General features: G+C 43.1%; 1 protein-coding gene across 3 annotated transcripts in view; it reads right to left on the bottom strand.

The window, feature by feature from the left end:
* The window catches only part of uvrag (UV radiation resistance associated gene), an 83,300-nt gene that overhangs the window by 17,358 nt on the left and 46,125 nt on the right, over positions 1 to 19,817 (bottom strand). For all 3 annotated transcript variants that reach the window (XM_071518686.1, XM_071518702.1, XM_071518695.1), the window contains exon 13: positions 17,142 to 17,217. In XM_071518686.1, the coding sequence (XP_071374787.1) occupies positions 17,142 to 17,217 (76 nt within the window). The remainder of the gene's footprint in view (positions 1 to 17,141; positions 17,218 to 19,817) is intronic.

Genomic DNA, 19,817 nt, shown 5'->3' with positions numbered 1-19,817 from the left:
TCATTTGTTATAGAAACGCCAGGAACCGATTGCAAAACCATTATTTCTCAACACAAAGGTTAAAAACCTTGCCATTGCAGTGACATACTGAAACATTTACCTATCCATTACTAGACAGTTAGTGCACATGACAGATTTATGCAAATCTAGCCAAAACAATAATGTTGTAGCAGGGGGTGAAAATTGGAGGGAAAAAACACAAAACAAAAAACACTTCCCGGAACCACACAACCACATGATCAGTGAGCTCTAATGCACCCATGATGGTTGTGGCATAAAAGGAATACGTCTGACCACATCGTCTGTTGTTAACATGTATATTTGGCTCTAGAGAAGTTACTATAGAAGTCTCTGTAAAAAGCATCTTCCTTAAAATTACTTCTTGGGAAGCTTGTACTTTATGGTCTACATATGTTTATTCATGTATTGTGCCTTCACCAGTTTTTCCACTACTTCTGTGTATTCATGTCTAGCAGAATTCCCTCTTTGAAAAGCCTTTGCTAGCTCACCGGTGGATTTGAAATGGTGGTTAATGTTTGCTACAGTATGGCGCTTTCATGATTGCACCCATCTGGCTGATCCTGAGCAAATAATGAAACTCGCTCTGTCTAGCCTGCACTCATCCGCTAAATGAATTATACAGAAATGTTCACCAGGATGGACACAAAATGGCCGAGACAAAATGGCTGCAGATGGGAGCTGTGACATCAAGTGAAAGCATGAATGGAAGGATAATCTTTTCTACCCAGAACCAAATCAAACGCTTAAAGGACTGGTTGAGATTTTTGGAACTAGCCTACTGTATACACTGAGTTCATTATAGAAAAAATATCCATGATCTTTATGGTAATTGTGGGGCACTGAAAATTATTTTCATTTGATTTACAACTATAATTTCTAGTTATTCACCATCTTGTATCTTTAGATTTTCCATTACCAGCTTTGAATTGGTCAATGACAGGTCAAAGCTAACACTTTATGGGGCAATCGAGCCTCGGAACCTCAACAATCATGCGGTACAGCGTGGGATATGAAATCCAACTTGATTAATCACTGGAGCCTTTCATGTGTCTCAATAAATATACAGAGCAGGACTGAAATGTTGCATGAGTCTGGCTATGGTCATATAATTTGCTCACTCCACAAACTCACTTCCATGAATCTCTGAGCAGTTCTCTGGCCTTGAAGAAAATGCCACGGTCATCATCATCGGGTCTCGAAGCCAAACCGAGAAGCCGGGTTCGTAAACACCGCAAGCGTTTGCTTACCACACAAATTGTCTTCCCACATATTTGGAGTGTGAAGAATCCCCGCTGTGTCTGACAAATGGCATACACAATCATACTCGACTTTTAAAATTTATTCCTTCATTTCCTCATGTTCATGTTTCTCGTAACATTAAAACATACTGTTTACAGCTCCCACCTAGCTACATTAGTTTTGCATTAAACTGTAGTTACCTCACAGTTCCCGTTGACTCCAATACAATTTCACATTCATTACCTACTCAGACTCAATGCATGGGCAGAAATGGCAAAATTAAACCCACGTTGGCACGATAAGGTAGTGGGGTGGTTGGGCAGCGGTTAGAGAGACCTTTGATGATTAGAGAGACCATCCTTCAACTGCGGGACATACAGCACATACTATGTTTCTAAGCACTTCTCTAACAGGTGAAATCTAATATTCTTTGTATTTCCCGTCTTTGTTGCCATTTCAAACAAGCATATAATAAAACTGCTCTTACTATTACATAGTCTGAGTTCCTCCACTTCATTTACCATTCTGCTCTGCGCTCTCTCTCTCTCTCTCTCTCCTCTGTCTCTCCCTGTCCTCCTCTCTCTCTCTCTCTCCTCTACACTGTGGTAATGTAACACAGGTGTGCTGTATTCACCGCTGCGCCCGAGTCAGATCAAAATGCAGTCCTAATTCATACCAGATTCTTCCGTCGCATTACTTGTTGTTACACTTTATTGAGTATCGTATAGCCGCCAAATTCAGTCAACAGATTTACATAATTGCGGGAAAGCCTGTGTGAGATGAATGGGAAATTTAGTTAGGGAGACCACCGGTGACAAGGGACCAATGTTGTTCCCCACTGACCCCAATCACTGCAGGGAGGGTCGGAGGTGGGGACTGCCATTCCTACAGCCCTGATGAGATTCCTCCATAATGGGCTTATTTGGTCTGTGTATGGGCCGGTCAGTGGAGGAGACCGACGAGACCGGTGTGCTACAGTGACACCTATTGGAAGAGCTGGTCAGCCCCTCTCGCTCTGCCCCTGAGGGCTAATGACCCTCGCCACTGTAACACTAGAGCCAAGCTATTACAGCAAAGTAACCAGACACCCAGACTGACCCTGCTGGTGAAGTCACAACACTGAGGTCAACTTCCTGTTAGCAATATTGGCATGCAGGACCATCATCAATCCTCCATGCTGAGCCACAGGCAGCTCTCACAGGCACTCCTGGTCTGCTCAGATGAGGCAGACCTAGGAGAATATGCTAATGCTGTACTTTGTAGTTTCAAATTCAAAGCATACGGAGCTTGTTCTTGAGGGAAGCCACAAACTTTCGTGGTCTGAGCGGCAAATGGAGCCAAACAGCCAAGGGCACAGGATGTGTGATGGGTGACTGGAGGGAACGGGAGGGTAGTCTGAGCCCGGCTCAGGTCTAATGTCTCCTCCTTAGCATGGAAAGATATATTAAAGGAGGAAAGTGTTTCTCAATAAACACAACAAACTTTGCCCTAGTTGTAGTATGCCTTTCAAAAACACTGCCAAATATAACCATTAAAACATTATTTTAATTTTAGCCAGAGTCTGATCACAGTCATTTTATTATTTGGAATAAAAGTGTTGCGGTATTTTACAAGGGAAATCTTTTTTTAAACCTGTGTCGTGTTTCCACAAGGCCTCTAGGAAAATAGTATGCCAGGGAGAAGGATGAATATACGGTTTGTGGGCAGGTGCCTATCCTGGCCTCGAGCTAGCCACAATTCCTCTCTAACTGCCCTCCACTCCTTCTGAATGGGCATATTGTTTTCTTTTCTTTTCCTCTTTATTTTATGGATGGCTTTACGACTGAGGTTTTGTATTAGTATTACCAAGGGATCAGAGGTCAGAGGGAAAGCCTGGGCTGGCACACCGCACGCATTCCTCCTCATCTCTCCGAGTAACCAAGGACTTTCAAATTTGTTACTCTCAAGGTGATGGAGGATGAGAGCTACTTATCCACATGCCTGTTTATTTATGGCTTGTCTATTGTAGCAAGCTAAAGATGTGACTGAGACAATGACCAGAAACAAAGAGGGAGAAAATAACTGATCTGGTTCACAATTGCCTACTACCTTTTGACTGCGCATAAAAATAGCAAAATTTAGCATTTGACAAATAACACGGTTAACTGCTTTCAGCTTCATTCATAGCTACTGTCTATCCAGTGTAAATATAACCCGGAAAAATTAATAACATTAGTCTGTAACAGTATACTGACATTACAACTACTGGGCAACAGTGCAACTGACTGACCAACTACATGCCCAATCAAAACGGTAACCAGAGCGCCCCAGATTAAAGCTCAGACTTCCAATATTTCACAGACTTCAAAGGGATTTCCAGCCAGATCCCGTCGCTACTCTACCAGGATAAAATATGCAATATCAAACTGCTCCGTGGAGGAATTTGGGTTGGTGAGGATAAAAGTATCATTTGGAAAACAGTAGGTCTTTCACATATCCACATGGAGAAGGATTATATGTGTGCTGTATGTTTTAAAGTGTGCATACACTGTGCGTGCGTGTGTATACGTGTCTGGGTGTATTGCAAAGTTGTAGATGTTTGTTCATGTGTGTGTCTGTGTGTATGCGTCTGTGAGCCAGATAGAGCCATCAGGATAGGGTTATGAACATATTAAGTATTAGCAGGCATCCTAGTCATAAGCTGACAGATCAACCATGCCTGAGCTGTAGTACCATAGAGCTCTGAGATTGTGGTCAGCTTACCAAGAGCCAGTGCTGAAGACAAAGTCCACATTATGCTTCAGAAAGAACAATTTGCCACACTGCAAGTTCTTATATGAGAATACCAGAGTGAAAAAGTAGAGCATGTGTATAAGCGTTTCACACTGAGGTTTGTCACACGTAATAGTAGTAAAGGCCAATATAGTGTTAATGTGGGATTTCTATGATGAAAATAAAAAACAAGGTGATTTATATTACACTGCAAGTTGGTTGGGTGCTATTGTTTTTGGCGAAAATGAAATAATAGTAAAGACTCAGTCTCAGTGGAGAAACATATAAAGACATGTACACTCACCATGACCAGTTGCAGACTCTGATGAGTCACAAATTGGACGGTAAACAAATTAAGCAGCAAACTACAGTATGAGCAAAAGGACTTGTGTTCAACATCTACAGTAGTGCATGAAAATGATTATTTTGAGAAGGGGACGGAAAATTTAAACCGGCGTAACAGTACAATGTATGAAGAAAAAAAAAAATTCTTTGGCTTTCTTTTCCATTGGCTCCAAGTATCAAATTAAAACCTGCCACGGTATGGGAAGAGTATAGGCCGTGTCCGGTTTACTTTGGAGGGCCTGGAGCATTCCCTGGTCATCTGGGTTTGTTCAACTGTGACCCTGCATAGTGTTAAGGACGTTAAAACTTTCTTTACACTGCCAATGGGCTGGGGCGCTTGGAATCGAAACACAGCCGTACTCCAACAAAGAAAGATTTTCTCATAATGGATGATTGATTAGAATCAGGGGCTGGTCTTTACAATCCTTGGCGGATTTGTTCAGAAGCAATCTAATGTATACAATATTTGATTTTACCTAGAGAGCAATGCAATACTTGTGGACAAACTCCCATGCTGAGTGTTTGCTGCTTTATTTGTTTTAAATCAGATAAGGAGACGTAATCTCAGGCTAGACTGGCAAATCTAAGCTCATAATGTCCTCAGACCAAGAGCTGTGCAGAGTTCACCTCACTCTGAACCTGCCAACTCCGCTTAATAATAACAACTCACAGCTCTTAATTTGTTTGCCTATGATACAATGATTAGATTAATTTGCTCTACTTCCTCTCCGGCTGCGGCCAGCCGCCATTTGCAACAGCCAAACAAAAATAAAAAAAAACAGCCTGTAATATCTTTTAATATGAGACATATAATACCATCCCCCTTCCTTCAAGATTGTACCACAGATCCTGTGTATGGAATCCCTGCACAGCAAGATGAAAGCAACCCCTGATATTACTTTCCCCCAATACTGATGCACTTTAGATGTAGACTTTGTTATGAAGCTCTACTTTATCCAGAAACGTCACTCCACGACAGCCACAGAGAATTTCTTTATGAAAAACAAAAAAAAACAAAAAAAAAACAAAGAACAACCAAAAACTCATAATAAAAATTGGCAAAATGGATTATTCATAATCCCTAATCCTGAGGGAAAACAATCAAATTGAGGAGAGGGAGAGGTGGAGCGATGAAACAAATAGCTATTGTTTGGTCCAACTCACAAAGCATGCCCTTGCACTGTTTTCTTCAAGAGTTTTGGATCCAGATTGTTCCATTAATTCAGAGTGAGGGAAAGAGTGTGAGGTTGAATGTGTGGTTTCTAACTCTCTAATGAGCTGGAAGAGGGCCACTGCTGAATTGAATTGAATGTTCGAGCCAAAACCTGCAATTACATATATTATGGGCATATTCCCCAGACATTTTTAAAGGACTACATGGAAAATGACCCCTTTACAACTTTCAGACCCCACTCAATAACTCAGGTCTATTTGGTTCTCATGTTTATGATGGCAAAAAATAGATAATTTACATCTTAAACTGATGTTTCCCTATTACATACTGCCTGTCTTTGTATCAATAGCTCAATAAATGTAAGACTGATAAAAGTTTGTGAGTTATGCATGCATGAATTATGAGAAAAATAATCCAAACAACTGTTCACTCAGCAGCGCTCATCAGCTAGACCCATTGATCATAATGATAGTAACCAGTTTTTGTAGCGACGCAGTTTGGCAGGTGGAGAAAGCAGAGCAGACTTCCTTGTCAACAGGGATGGAGGAGATGAATCATGGCAGAGCTGCTGACAGGTGAGCTCCAGTTCTCACAGCCCCGGAGAGGAGCAATACTCTTTTCCACCACAAGAAGAAGTGTGTGCTCCCAACTGCTGCGCTGTGACTGTTGTAACTGTGGTGTGGCTAAGGAGCCAAACACCATAAAAGCCAAACACATGCGTTGACATAATATAATTACAGCATGTGCATTTGTGTTTATATTTATATTTGCATGGTGCAGTTTTTGTGGACAGGATCCCAATTACTCTGAAAAACACAGGCCAACGACCTGGCTCAGACACGTTTTAACCTAAAAATGTGCCGTTTCCATGGGGATGACAACACTATTGACAATAATCTGTCCACTAAAGACTAACAGAGATGCCCGCCTGGCGTCACGGTGTGTGAGTACCAACTTGGAGCTAAACAATAATCAGTTGAGATGCAAGAACCTGCATAGATACCTGCCCCTATAAATCAACCTGAATCTAAATACAGTATATAGTAAGTTAAAAGCTTATTTTTCACTGGAACAGACCTTTTGCAACAATTGTCTTTACTCATTTTATAGGTGGCTAAAATTTCACTTCAATTGTCTATGCTAATACTGATAATAGTGTGAAAATGTAACTGTATAGTCTATTATTGCACTATATGTTCACTGTATGTTCTTGTATCATATGCATCAGTAAGTGTTTTTTGTTACTTGTCTCAGCACCAACATACAAGTCAAATTCCCTGTACATATAATATTCTTGGCAAACAAAAAGTTATTCTGATTCTGCGCAAGCAGCTTACTCTAATTATTTTCAAAGGAAAAGAAAAAAGCCCAGCCTCCTTTTTAACTTGAGCTGGTGTTTATTTAACAGCCGCTTTTATTAGCCACTTAGCCCCTCTTCTCCAATAACTGTGAAACGATTATGGGGGCTCTGGGACAAGAGGCTTGGGCTCATCACTGACACTTCATTAATAAAGAGAGAGCTGTGACTAGATGGCAGAGATGACGACATGACAGTGAGGATTGCCCCACCCATATCGTCTCCTCCTGGCAGAGTAATGGAGGCTGACATCAGGGGTGATAGGGAGACACTGCCCTAATGAGGTGAGATCTTATTTGATGGAAGGGGGTTTTACACCGCCTGACGTCCAGAGAGGAGACCTGTGCCGAGATAAACTCGAGGGAAACCAAATTAGGGAAAAGAGACATCGGCTCTCTTCCTGCATGATGAGTGCCATTGAAAGAGGTCTGCGGTACAGATCCGCTGTGCGTTAAGTCAGATGAAAAGCTGCCGATTGGCCAGAGTCAGGGGGCTATAATGAGATCCACATGAAGGCAGGAACCGTACTGGAGAGGAGGCCTGACACAGAACCGGGATGGTTGGTATTTTTTCAAATATCGACCAGATGGGGCCAGCATTGTTGTATTCCAAGAGCTGTTTAATGTCATTGAGGCGGAATATGGCCTGCGCAGATGATGGAACGCCTCTACCCCAGAACACCCGTATGACAGCACACAGGGTTTTGATAAATTAACAAGAAAAACAAGTTTTTTCTAAACTCGCTGACATAAAATATACTTGGTCTCTGCCCTCTGCCGATTCACACAACGAAGGGGGAGAAACGCGAGAGCTGAGCTTGGCTGGCCAAAAAAAGCCCACAAGCGGAGAGAATTCTCTTGTTTCTGTGCCTCAGTCCAATTTCCTTTTACTCTACCCAGAGAAAAACAGAATGAATCTGAAAAACGGCAGGCGTTTTAACACATTATGACACAGCTATGATAAGATGAGGAGATATAACCTTCCTGCGGCAGAAAAGAAGGAACTTAATTAACCTGCCATGGGCTGCCTGATGGCTTTTCATCTTTCCTCTTATTTATCGTGCCGTTATTTTTCTTGTTCCCTCACTCCCCCCTGCCTATGTCATTCTTTAGATATTACTGTACAGACGTGGCTTTTGAAGTCGAGTTGAGTTGGGAGGGAGGGGTTATCCGTAAGAGAGAGGGACTTTAGAGAGGCCTGTGTGCTTAGGCAGAGTGGTCCAGCATGTAGTGAGACAACAGGAGAGCAGACTCCAAACAAACAGGCTCCGGCTACAAATTCCAACCAGCTGGAAACTGCAGCCACACTATTAAATAAATGATGGAGCAGAGCAGCCAACACTTTCCGAACACCCAGAGAAATAGAGAACTCCTCGTCCTCAGAAGCGTTTGCCAGCAAATCCCGCAATCTGACTGGGGGAGAAAACACTGATAAAGATATTCTCAGATAATTATCAAATTATGATTATATTGCTATAATCCCACAACAGTGAATGTGACATTTGCGAATGCCACTTGTCGTAATGTATTACACCCTGGATCTCCCTTGGAAAATGGCAAACATTTTTATACAGCCAACACATTTACTTTAAAAGGCCTATCCATTCATCTTGATGTTGATGTAATGAGATAAAAAATACCATTAATGCTACTGGTTTCTCCCTGCCCAAGATGTCTTAGACCCCATCAATCTCTGCCACTGGTGTAAAACATTGGTCAGGGCTCAAATAACCAATGAAAACCTAATACTTTTGCACATATGAAATTCTCTCTTACTCACACTCTCTGTCATTCTCACACACACACACAAGGATTAGCCTTTACTTTCACCCATATATTTAGGGGAACTAGCTCCTCTGGTACCTCTTTGCGGTGATAGGCAGACCCTGAGCTACCAACCTCAAAACGTGGAAATTCAATTAGACGAATTTAAGTGTTTCATAAAGTCATAGGTGGCTGTCCAGAGGAATTCCCATAAAACCCTGGAGCTCAGGCATAATCGCAGAGCGCTGACGGCCCCACTACGTACACACGCCCTAAATTGGAAACCACAGGACGGTGACATACACTCACAACTGCAGTCTTAGACCCTCTTATAAATCGAGACTTCTGGTCAAAGCCTGAGTAGGGCATGACAGGCGGACAGAAAAAGACCACTGATTGATTCCATTGATTCCTCTCTTCTTTCAAATAAAAAAGCAACAGAATGTGAGGCTGGGTAGTTATCACTTTTTTAGCACAGCACCACAGGAGTCACTATCGCCTCCACAAACCCCCCGATGCAGCAGTACGAGGCGAATATCTGTTTACAGGAGCTTTGGAAAAGGCTGCTCCTACTTCTGGTTGTAAAAGGGTTTCACCAACAACCCAGTCTGGCCAATAAGTGGCACTGGATGCATGCTGTAGCTAGCAACAAACGTTTGTGATGGAAAACAGGACCACACAATGAGCGTATGAAAAGCCATGGGCAAAGAGAGGTGTATGTTACGGGCTGGGTTTGGTTAATAGATACTGGTGCAGGGAGTTCCAGAGAACCACAGGGTACCTAAACCACTGGGAGCTTGTTTCCTACAGGCTGATTCTCCAGACGAGGAGAATAGTTTTTAATCGATCATCATCTCTCAACAGCGATGCTTCCAGTAGCATTGGGCAGTGGGCCGGTCAGGTTTCTCCTCACACATCTCCTGCTCTTCATTGGCTATCTCTTGCTGTTGGCCAGGAGACAAATAGACCACAGACTGACTCCCCATTCATGTCTTAGGCACGGTAACAGAAATAAGAAGTTATTGCAGCCTATTATGAAATTTTCAGGCTACATATGCCTTATTTCTTGGATTGCAGCTGGTGGGCAGCATTGCTGGGCATAATGTGAGAAAGAATATGTCACACTATGACATTTTAAGGATATTTCAATTGTAAATAGCTTTCATGCACAAATGCAATGTATGCAATCCAATGTAGTAGCAGTGCAGGCTGGAGACTAAAACCCATTGACAGATCTAATCTCAGGTCTAGTGCTATGAGAAAAGTGCTTTCCCTCTTCTCTCCTCCCTCTTTTCATCAATCACTGGAGAGGGAGAGCAGACAGCCATCAGCCCACTGTCTCTAGTCCTGTTAGGCTGTTAACAATCTCTCAATGCAACCCATATCGCTCTCCATTTACTTAACCCACTTACACCCTGCCAGAATCAATTTCTTGCTTGAAATGTGATAAATAAAGTACACTAATGAAGTGCTTTTTACTGTCGGTGGAGTACTGAGATCCTGTTAGAGTGGCACCTTAATGGCATTCAAATATGAACCACATTGTCAGATGCGGAGCCTGCAGCCGACCCCCTATTAGATGTAAGGGGACGATTACCCAACAGTTGTTCTGCATATGGCCATGTGGGAGCTGACGCTTGGAGCTCACAGCTTTAGGCTATTCCTCACCAGACTAAAGCAAAAACAGACACATGTTTATGGCTTGGCCTAAAAGAGAACTTCACTTGGTACTTCACTGCTCCTTTCCTCTTCCCCAGCGAAAGGGGGTGAAAGTGAGGAATACTACATCGACTTGGAGCTGCATTTTCTGGTGCCTGTCCTCCCCATTATGCGTTTTACCATATCAATCCCTGTAAAATGGAAAACGGATGTGGCCGTTATGGAAGGATGAAGAGAATGAGTGGCAGCAGGCGGTTGTGAAGGCCTGATCACTTCCAGGCCCCGTCTTTCTTGGTGTAGGGGTGGTGGCAGTGCCTGGGGAACCGTGGTCCAGGGTTCAGGTAAACAAACAGCGTACAGTGGGTTGCATTATGATTTCTGAACATAGAGGGGTCTGTTTGTTGAGATGAGGTTTCTGCAGAGGCGGTTGGACAGAAGAACGAGTGCTGTTGTTCAAGGGGGACAGTGGAGATGCAACTGCCAGTTTTTTTCTGGGACGTTCTCTGGAACGCATTGAGTCACGAACCACAAGCCTCAGCCGGACAAGGCGAGAGAGACCAAGAGGCTTCTGGGGGAAACCTGGAATAGTTCCTTCTAAAAGCGTGCCACTTCTCAGAAAAATCCTGCTGAGAAATAGGCTGAAGCTCACCTTTCTCCTCTCTACCATTAATTCAAGGGATGGAGGGTAAATATTGCGTATCTGACCAGGTAGATCTATTCTGCTGAATACACTGCGCTGAAAAATGAATGGTGGATCCTTGTCAGCATAGGGAAGTAGGTCAGGGTCGATTTTTTAATCAAGGATGCTAAACAGGTTCCGGATATAGGTTCCAATACACATCCGGAAGTAACCCAGGATAGCTACCATTGGCATCTCATTTAATACGGTACTGTTGTTTCATTTACAGGAGAAACTGGAATATGATTACAGGGAAATCATGGTAACGGTCTGCAGAACACGTAACAAAATCAAGATCAGTGTCCTGTGCATTTCTATATCAGACTGAGAAGGAATTGGAAGCACATATTTTGATAACCCACAGATGACTATTACACAATCACTGTACACATAGCCATTTCTGATTCACAGGCTTGTGGACTGACAAAGGGTAAACACTCAACTGGAATGTCAACTCAAACTGTGGAAAAACTGAGTTCATGTGCAAAGATTGTACTCCCTTTGTTTCACTATAGGGAGTCCATTCTATTCACGAAACCCGGTTGCAGACCCTGTACTGATTCCAATAACCATATTAAAGAAAAAAACGGACAAAGGAAATAAGGTAATAGCTGTAGATAGTTTTCACAAGGGCATTTTAACATTCTTGACTTGTCTGTGTTGGTATGCTGTTCGGTCTGAGAACCACAGAGGTATGGGTGGAAGGGAGCTGCGTAGTGTTCTCTCTCTTTGCATGTCTGTTCCTGGGTCATATGGTTTCTATCGGAGCACCGTCACGTGAGCTAATGGCCACAAAGGGCTCTGCCAAGACTACCTCGCAGCTCACTTGATTGGGTTCATGAGGAGCTTTGTCACAGAGGTGAAGAGAGGAATGGAGAGGAGAGGGGCTCAGCCACTGGGCATGTGGGATTTACAAGGAGGAAGCGGATGAGAAAGGAGGAAGAGCGGAGACAGAGGAGGAGGCGGAGAGAAAAAGGCCAGAAAAAGTACTGTATACTTAGTACAGCCTATACTGTGCATGGGTGATTAGGATGAACAAATAAACAAGAGAAAATAAGTGTGAAATGTCATTCTCACTCTTCTTCATTATTACTGTAACTGCCAATTTCAAGGAAGGGCTATTCTCGCTAGAACATCTCCAACCTTTCCAAACCGCTCCACCAAGAATACCTCCAGCCAGCCAGCTCCTGTTCCGCTTGCTGCCACCTCCACTAACCACTAAACACAGTAGGCTCCCCCATGAGTCATAGCCTTGTTTTATGGAGCCACAGTTGCCACTCTTAATGGCAGCGGGCGCTCTGACGTATGCTCCAGACCACCAGTATGGCACTCGGCCTGCGGGCCATGGTGTGAAATTGACCAGAGGAGGTGGGAGACTGAGCGCGCGGGCCATTTTCCCCAGGAGACAAAGGCAAAGGTGCACCCAGGGCCGCCCTCTCTGACCGCCAGTTTTGTTGTGTATTAATTCCCAATACTCAGTTTCCTGCGCCTGGAGCCAACAAATATGATACCCCAAGCTTAGCGACTGAGAACTAATTGTTGTGCCCACCCCCTCCTAAAAACCAAGAGATTTTGTGTAGCGTCGGCTGTCAACTAATCAGGCCCACATGCCTGTTTCACAACAACGTAGCCTAGTGGATAACATGGGGAATGAGTAAATGCAGCGCATGGCAAGCCTCCAGACTAAAGGCTGCTGGTTTTCCCTTGGAGCCAGCCACACTAACTTGCCTAATTTGTCTGCGTGAATAGAAGATTGGCGGTTTTAGCATTCGTGCCCCCCGCGGAGGAGAGTTTCAGGCCCAGTAACGTACTCTCACCTGTGGCCCAGCACTTCAAGGGAAGGGAGCAGCCAGATGCCACTCACTTAACTAGGCTGAGAGAAACCTGGAACACATACCTCTCCCTGTAAATCACAAGGCATTAGCAATACCCACATCATGTTCTAGTATGGGTGCAATTGGGACCAAAGTGCAAAGATGCATGTTAACGAAAATGGGAATGCCTCCACATCAATTTGAGTGACTCATTTGGGTGTTGCTGATTTTGCAACATTTTCAGACAGCACAAGGAATGAAAGGGGCTGGAGAGAACGGCTGGGTTTCAGCCCAGGAATTCCTTACAGTTTTTCTTAACTTCTCTTTGTCAAACAAATTAACCAGAGGTGGCAACATGGGAGTTTTTTTTTTTAACCACCTGGCATCCAGGGCACCCCAAACAGCCTCCTCATCCCTGCCCGTGGCCTCATGACATGAGGCCTAAATAAAAGCAACACTCTCCTACCACCACATCAAAGCAGGTCCCTCCCGCTGTGGCCCTGATCCTTTGCCAGCTTCCCTGTATCACTTTCAAACACAGCCACGCGGAGCAATTTAATAAGAGATGGACGGCTAATGTCTCCCACCCAGGCTCCAGTCAGTCAGCAAAGCAGCCAGTCAGCTGGTTCTGCTGTGAAACCAGACCTCTGCTTTGTGTCAGGGAGTCAGACGGTGGACTAGCTGTGCTACGGCTGCATGACAAGTCTGGCCCGACCAGAAGAGCGCATTAAAATCACAGAGGAGAAAAAATCTTCAAAAAACCACAAACAAAAAAAAAAAAACAGTCTGCCACAACTGAAACACTCTGTTGATAAATCATATTAGGAGCAGAAAAGCCAGGCTCAATATGCAGGGGTCAGCGAAGCAGCCATTTCCTAATAAAACCCTCAGTAAATTAATGAGAACCATACTGTGGTCAAGGGAGCGGGAGTGAAACAAAGTCCCCCTGATAAAGTGGTCGCGAATGACAAGGTTAAGGAAACCCAATTAGATTTTAAAGGAGGAGGAAATCACATGTTGCATGACAGTGTTCCGTTGCTTCACGCATTTCCCAGCCTTTAAGTCCCAAAACTTGAACATGTGTGATGTGAGATCTAAGGAGCCGAACGATCAGACACACAGGAGGACACAGTTTCATGTGGCATGTGGAGACCGACCAAGGAGGGATCGAAAAGCTCTGTTAGCCTGGGCTCCTATATTGCTATATCGATCATGACATGTTTACCACTTCTAGAGTTTTGGAACAATGCTCCAACATCACTGTCATATGCAGCTTGCCTATTCATGTGGCCTTGCTATATTGTTTTGGAGTCAACCTGGTAACTCATCCTTAACGTGGACGCATTCAGTCACACATGGAAGACATAAGACGGTCCTTTGAATAATAGCTGAGATCTCACCCTGGAAGAATGTTGACGCACTACAAATTCGTAGAGCATGTTAGTCTCAAAGAAAATTAATAAAACAAAAAAAAAAGATCTTTTCCTCTTAGTGACATAACACAGAAGGCGCTCAAACTATAGCAAAATGAACAATTTGTATTTTTCTACGTGCTTAGTTTACATTTGGCAGCTCTGCTAGGAGATACATACAGCATACATACAGCTTGAATGTCTATATATCCCTCTTATGCTTACAGTAATTAGGACATTGGTTTGAAAGGAACCTGCTTCATCGCCGAGATTTATAGAAACTACCCCTTTCAGATGCACAAATAACTGAAAAAAGTGTGCTGTCCATTCATTTATTTGTCTCAGATTGATCTTCTGATAGTTATCACGCACTCCTCACATGGGCCTATCTCTGTGACAGTGGCTTATGGCTTATGTGCCGTTTCAAAACCTTGAATCTTTCTGTATTGGTTTAGTGCACACAGGTGAAAATATCCTGCTGTGACTGTTGATGTCTGGGGCTCATTTTTCCTCTGTGGTAGACCTGATTCCTTTGAAAGGGATATGCTCGTAGTATTTTTTCAGATTAAAAAAGCATGTCTTTTGAAAATTCGATATCTTACATATTTCTGAGGGTTGGCTTGATGAGGAAGCCTTTTTTCGGTCTATGATGATTTTAAAATGTGGTTTTAATGTGGTTCTAATCTTGCATGCCAGCAGAGACTTCTCTCCATGCCCCATTGCATCATTTTATCAACTTACCAACAACTCTATTTGAAGGAGAGGAAACAAATTTTGCACTTTCTAGATTGTATTCTTTGGAAACTGATTTAGATGGAGACAATATATTTTACCATAAACAACTTACATGTGCCTTTTATCAGTGCAGAGTGAAATGAAACTTTCACCAAGAGTGAGCGTGCAATGTTACATTGATAGTACCATATTGTCAAATACTGCCAAATACCACATGGGTGGATCAATATTGAAGACCCCATGAAACAGAAATCAGAGCCCAGTTCATTATGTGTAGCTTTGATAAAAAGGACTACGGGAGGGGGTTATGCGAGTTGAACGGTGGGAATATGCAATATTCAGGAAGTGATCTAAAATCTTTAGTTAAATGTGCACTAAATCGTCTTTTATCCATTTCACTTTTCTGATGTTGCAGTTATACAACATATGCACAGTATTTACACTAAAACACTATGCAGTCCACACACACATCAATACACATACTAGTAAAAACAGAATGTTCTAAACTTGACTCATACATTACACAGTGGCAATAAGCTATTTCCGAAAGTTTTACATGGCAAGTAAGTCAGTCTACAGATTCCCTTGTTACCTCACATGCTAAAATATATGTCACGGAAGAATGCGATCCATTTAACTTCTGGGACAGATGGGAAGTATAAAAAAAAATCTTTGAGCTTCACTGCAGAGTCTTCACCAGGTTTTAAAGGTTGTTACTATAAGTCACAACGCAAACACACATGTGTGCATATGTGAGCAATCACACGTGTCTGTGTGTTCTACTTGACAGTTATTACTGTATAGCAAAGTCAATCAAATGATACCATCCTCAGTAGTTCCTTCCAAGCTAATATTTCACGTCTGACTTGGCAATGCTACAAGTGACCAGCAATGATGGAATGAGTGTCAAATTAGATTTGAGTTTGGCATTTCTCACTAATCTACACAAGTGCCAGACAACAACTCTAGTCCACAGCTATACGCTATCTGAACCTCTCCTATATCATTACAATCAAAACCAGCCTTGAATAATGGCTTTCATTTTGGATTCATTACACGCAAAACATGGCAAACTATATCCAGTGAGCTTTCTCAAAACACAACAGGCCCCTTTGCCCTTCCCCTTCGGTGGTTCCAGTCGGAGCTTATTTTCATTTGCTGTCTAAAATGTTTTCTCGTCTTCCTCACTTTCTTGTTCTTGGACTCTGGTGGGAAGATGGCAGACTTGGATATTGGCTAGCAGCTTGTGGTATGGTATTAGAACTAAAACCTCCCAAAGTGCGGTGGTTTGAAGTCAGCCACCTGCTAGCGTTAATTGCCCAGTCTAATTCAGCGGAGAGGTCCTTCATTCTCCACTTGCTGCTGGACTAGGAGAGACAGGGAATGGAATGCAAATTGTTAAAACTCAGTACTAAATGGCTACGGGAGGAATGGGGGAGTCGCCCAGGTCAACACATTAGGTGCACTTTAATAAGCACAGATAGGTCAAGAGTTCAACCCTCTCCTGAGGGGGTTTGTGTGTGAGAGAGGGAGTGAGAGAGAAAGAGAGATTTAGAGGATAAATTCAATTTGTGTGTGTAAAATGGGAACGACCCGCACACGTAGGTAAATTCATAATATGACTATATGTCTGCTCCTTCAAAGGCATCGCTCTAGATAGGACTCACAACCTCAGAAAACCTCAGTATGACCCTCTATCACCCTGACCTGCACCTTTTATACCTCAGTCACTCCATACATCTGCGTGTATGGCGATGTGAAGGCAAATATGCGTGCATTCCAGATATTTCCAGGCCTCAGTATTTAGACATAGATCATTGTTTTAAATCTCTGACTATAGGCTTTGACTATAAGTGTGCTAGCGCTTTATAGGTGCTCAGGTGGAGCAGCTATTTTTGGAGACAGTGGCATTCTTCTGGCTCTCGTGGACGCTTACACCGGCTTAGAAGGTAGTGCGTCTTTGAGAAAAAATAGTTCCTATCCAAATAGAGCACAACTATTGACAGAAAGCTTGTTTTTTCAAACATTTTTCAAGATAACATACTGACACCGGTATGATTATACTGTGAGCGTTGTGTTTTGCAAAACAACGTTTATCATATTTTTCAAAGACTATGAGAATAATTTTCAATTCTTTTCCAAACTTTCCACACCTGTGAAGCGTGTGCAGTACATTTGTGTTCATTTATTACCTGGGCAATGTTCTTGTTGAGCAAGTAGACCCCGTATTCAAAATGAAATCGCTCTCCTCTGGGGTACAAAGGGAATCTGTGAAAGAGAGGAAAAGAAGACAAGCTCAGTGTTATACAGGAACAGGTGGTTTATTCCAGTTAATCCATTACCAGCGGAGTGTGGAAACAAAAAAAACTTTAATGTTGATGTATTGAAAAAGAGGAGGCCCTCCCAAGAAACACTCACAGGCCAACTAAACACAGTCAAGAGTAAAAGAACACAATACAGTATATAGTACGGGCCTAGCATTTTGAAAAAGTCAATACAAAACAGTGGGATCTTAAATGGGGTTCATTCCTTGTTAATTTTACTTAGAGCTTAAGAGCGAGAGTTGATTGAATCGCTCTATGTTAGGCAATGGATTGTTTCGTTGTTGAAAGTGTCCGTTCCTGTAGCCAGCGGCGTTTACAGTCAGTACCACTTGCAGATGGTTGCAGAAGCCCGGACCGGGTCTATGATCCCATCCCACAGACGCCACCTCCGCACCTTGTTAAACTGAAAAATCAAACAGGAGCAGAGGCGTCCAAACAGCCTGTCCACCCGCTTCTCACCGGGAACAAAGAGAACTCTCCCTTTCACGATGGTGGGAAAGTCCCATTGGTGCCAGTCAGATGTCTTAGTTAGGACTGCAGTGGGAGTGCTTATGAAGGAGCCGGATGATAGCTGCCAGAGGGGCGGGGGGGGGGGGGCGCCGACATCCAGAGTGGGAAAATTCTCTTTGCTACCAGGGGCTAAAGGCTGGACTCATCCCTTCCTGTCATTATGTGCTTATGTCTGCTGATCTCCCACTGAGAAGGATGTACTGGGGACCAGCTCCATGCCCTGGGCAGGGCTTTCGTCTGACAGCGTGCACGCACACGCACACACACACACACACACACACACACACACACCTGTTTGTATTACTATGCTTGTGATGACCTTCATTATCTACATTCGTTCCCTAACCTCGAAGCCTAACCTTAACTGTCACCTTGACCTAAACCCACGCCTGGATCCCAAACGAACCTTAATCTTTACCCTAACCTAAACCAAATTCTAATCTTAACACTACACCCAAGTCCGGATTTCAAAATGACACACACTTTGCCACAAAATGTGTCAGAAGGAAACCACTAGCAGGAGAAATAATTGTGAAAAGTTCTATCTCTTTTCTCCACCTAAAAATGAATTAATTGTTCTTCAAAGCTTCTTGTGTCTCTGCTGGGACTCGCTTAGCAGTGACTGCTGCCAGCGCTGCTGTGTCCAAATCCACAACTTGATCAAAGTCCTTTAACTGCCAGCAATGATGACAAAATGGCGTCTCATCAAATTAGCTGCCTTCTAGATCTTGCATTTGGATGTGAAAGTTAAACTTGACGCCTTTTTTCTGCTGCCAGTGTTCTCACTTACTATTGCTGTGTATTGGAGACAAAAGACAAAAGCAACACATTGGAGCCATGGAAAGAGCTCTAGGGTATTTTGATCTGTACTTTTCATACAGACAATACTGTTATTGATAGACTGAATCTCTGATAGGGGAATCTGCTGGAATTAAAATTCAAAACAATATCAAATCTCTTCATAGGGAATTTCAAAATAAATATGAGAAATGTAATACACACACACAGCGAAAAAAGACTAATAAAGACAGTGTGACCAGTAAGAGTTCACTGTGTAAGACAAGTGCCTGTTATTACATGACAGAGCTGTCAGACGCAGCAGATGTGTGCTGATGTGTGTATGTGCATGCATGTGTTGTATGCTTGTGTATATGTGTGTGTGTGTGTGTGTGTGTGTGTGTGTGTGTGTGTACTAGTGCATATGTACATCCGGCATGTCTCCTTCCTGTGTGTGTGCCCCCTGGGGCCCGGGTCATGGTCTTCGGTTAATCCTGTGTGAGAGGAGACATGGGCTCTTCACCCTCTCTCCCTCAGTGTGACCTATAGGTGCCTGAGGGAACAGGGGAGAATACAGTAGAGAACAAACTTCCTCAGTGCTGACACTTTACTGGACTCTGATATCAGCTGAGATCATACTAACAGCCTTGCCAGCTCTGTAGGTTAAAGTACAGTGTATTGTCTTCAACATGTTTGAAGGCATGCTTCAACTTTGCTTTTATTTTAAAACCTTTACGCATGTTCTTTTTCAGCACTTCACATTCATATCTGGGAGATTAAACCCAGTTAAACCTTCTACTATTGGCTACAGAGCAGCTCCAGTGAAGCAATTTGGGGTTAGGGTAAGGTGCCTTGCTCAAGGACACCTCAACAATAGTTACTCATTTATTTTCCCCTGAGTAGATTTGGAACTCTTAGAGAACAAGTTTCAATGTTAAAAGCAAATGCGTTTCAGCTCTTATGTTGAAAACCAATGTGTTTCAGCTGTAATAGCCTTCGTCAGGTTGCCCTTGGTAACATGAGGTTTCCAGGGTTACCAGAAACGCATTGCTTTTTAACATTAAAAGTTTTGTTCTCCAAGAGAAGCTGAGTTCTTTCTTTGTTGCGGTTCGCTTTGATCCATTTTTCGTAAGGTTGCGCCAGATATTTTTCCCCCTACTACCGACCAACCTTCCGGTCACAAGCCTAGCTAGTGCACATGGTAACTTCCTCTTCAAAAAGTCACTCACACTGTGAGCAATACACTGAAGAACTGAA

The sequence above is a fragment of the Centroberyx affinis genome, unplaced genomic scaffold (assembly GCF_046629955.1).
Source record: "Centroberyx affinis isolate AG114_WGS23_722 - 3 ecotype Tasmania unplaced genomic scaffold, CSIRO-AGI_Caff_v1 ptg000051l_1, whole genome shotgun sequence".
NCBI classification, from domain to species: Eukaryota; Metazoa; Chordata; class Actinopteri; order Beryciformes; family Berycidae; genus Centroberyx; species Centroberyx affinis.
The sequence above is the reverse complement of the archived record's forward strand: the minus strand, read 5'-3'. Positions and strand labels throughout refer to the sequence as shown.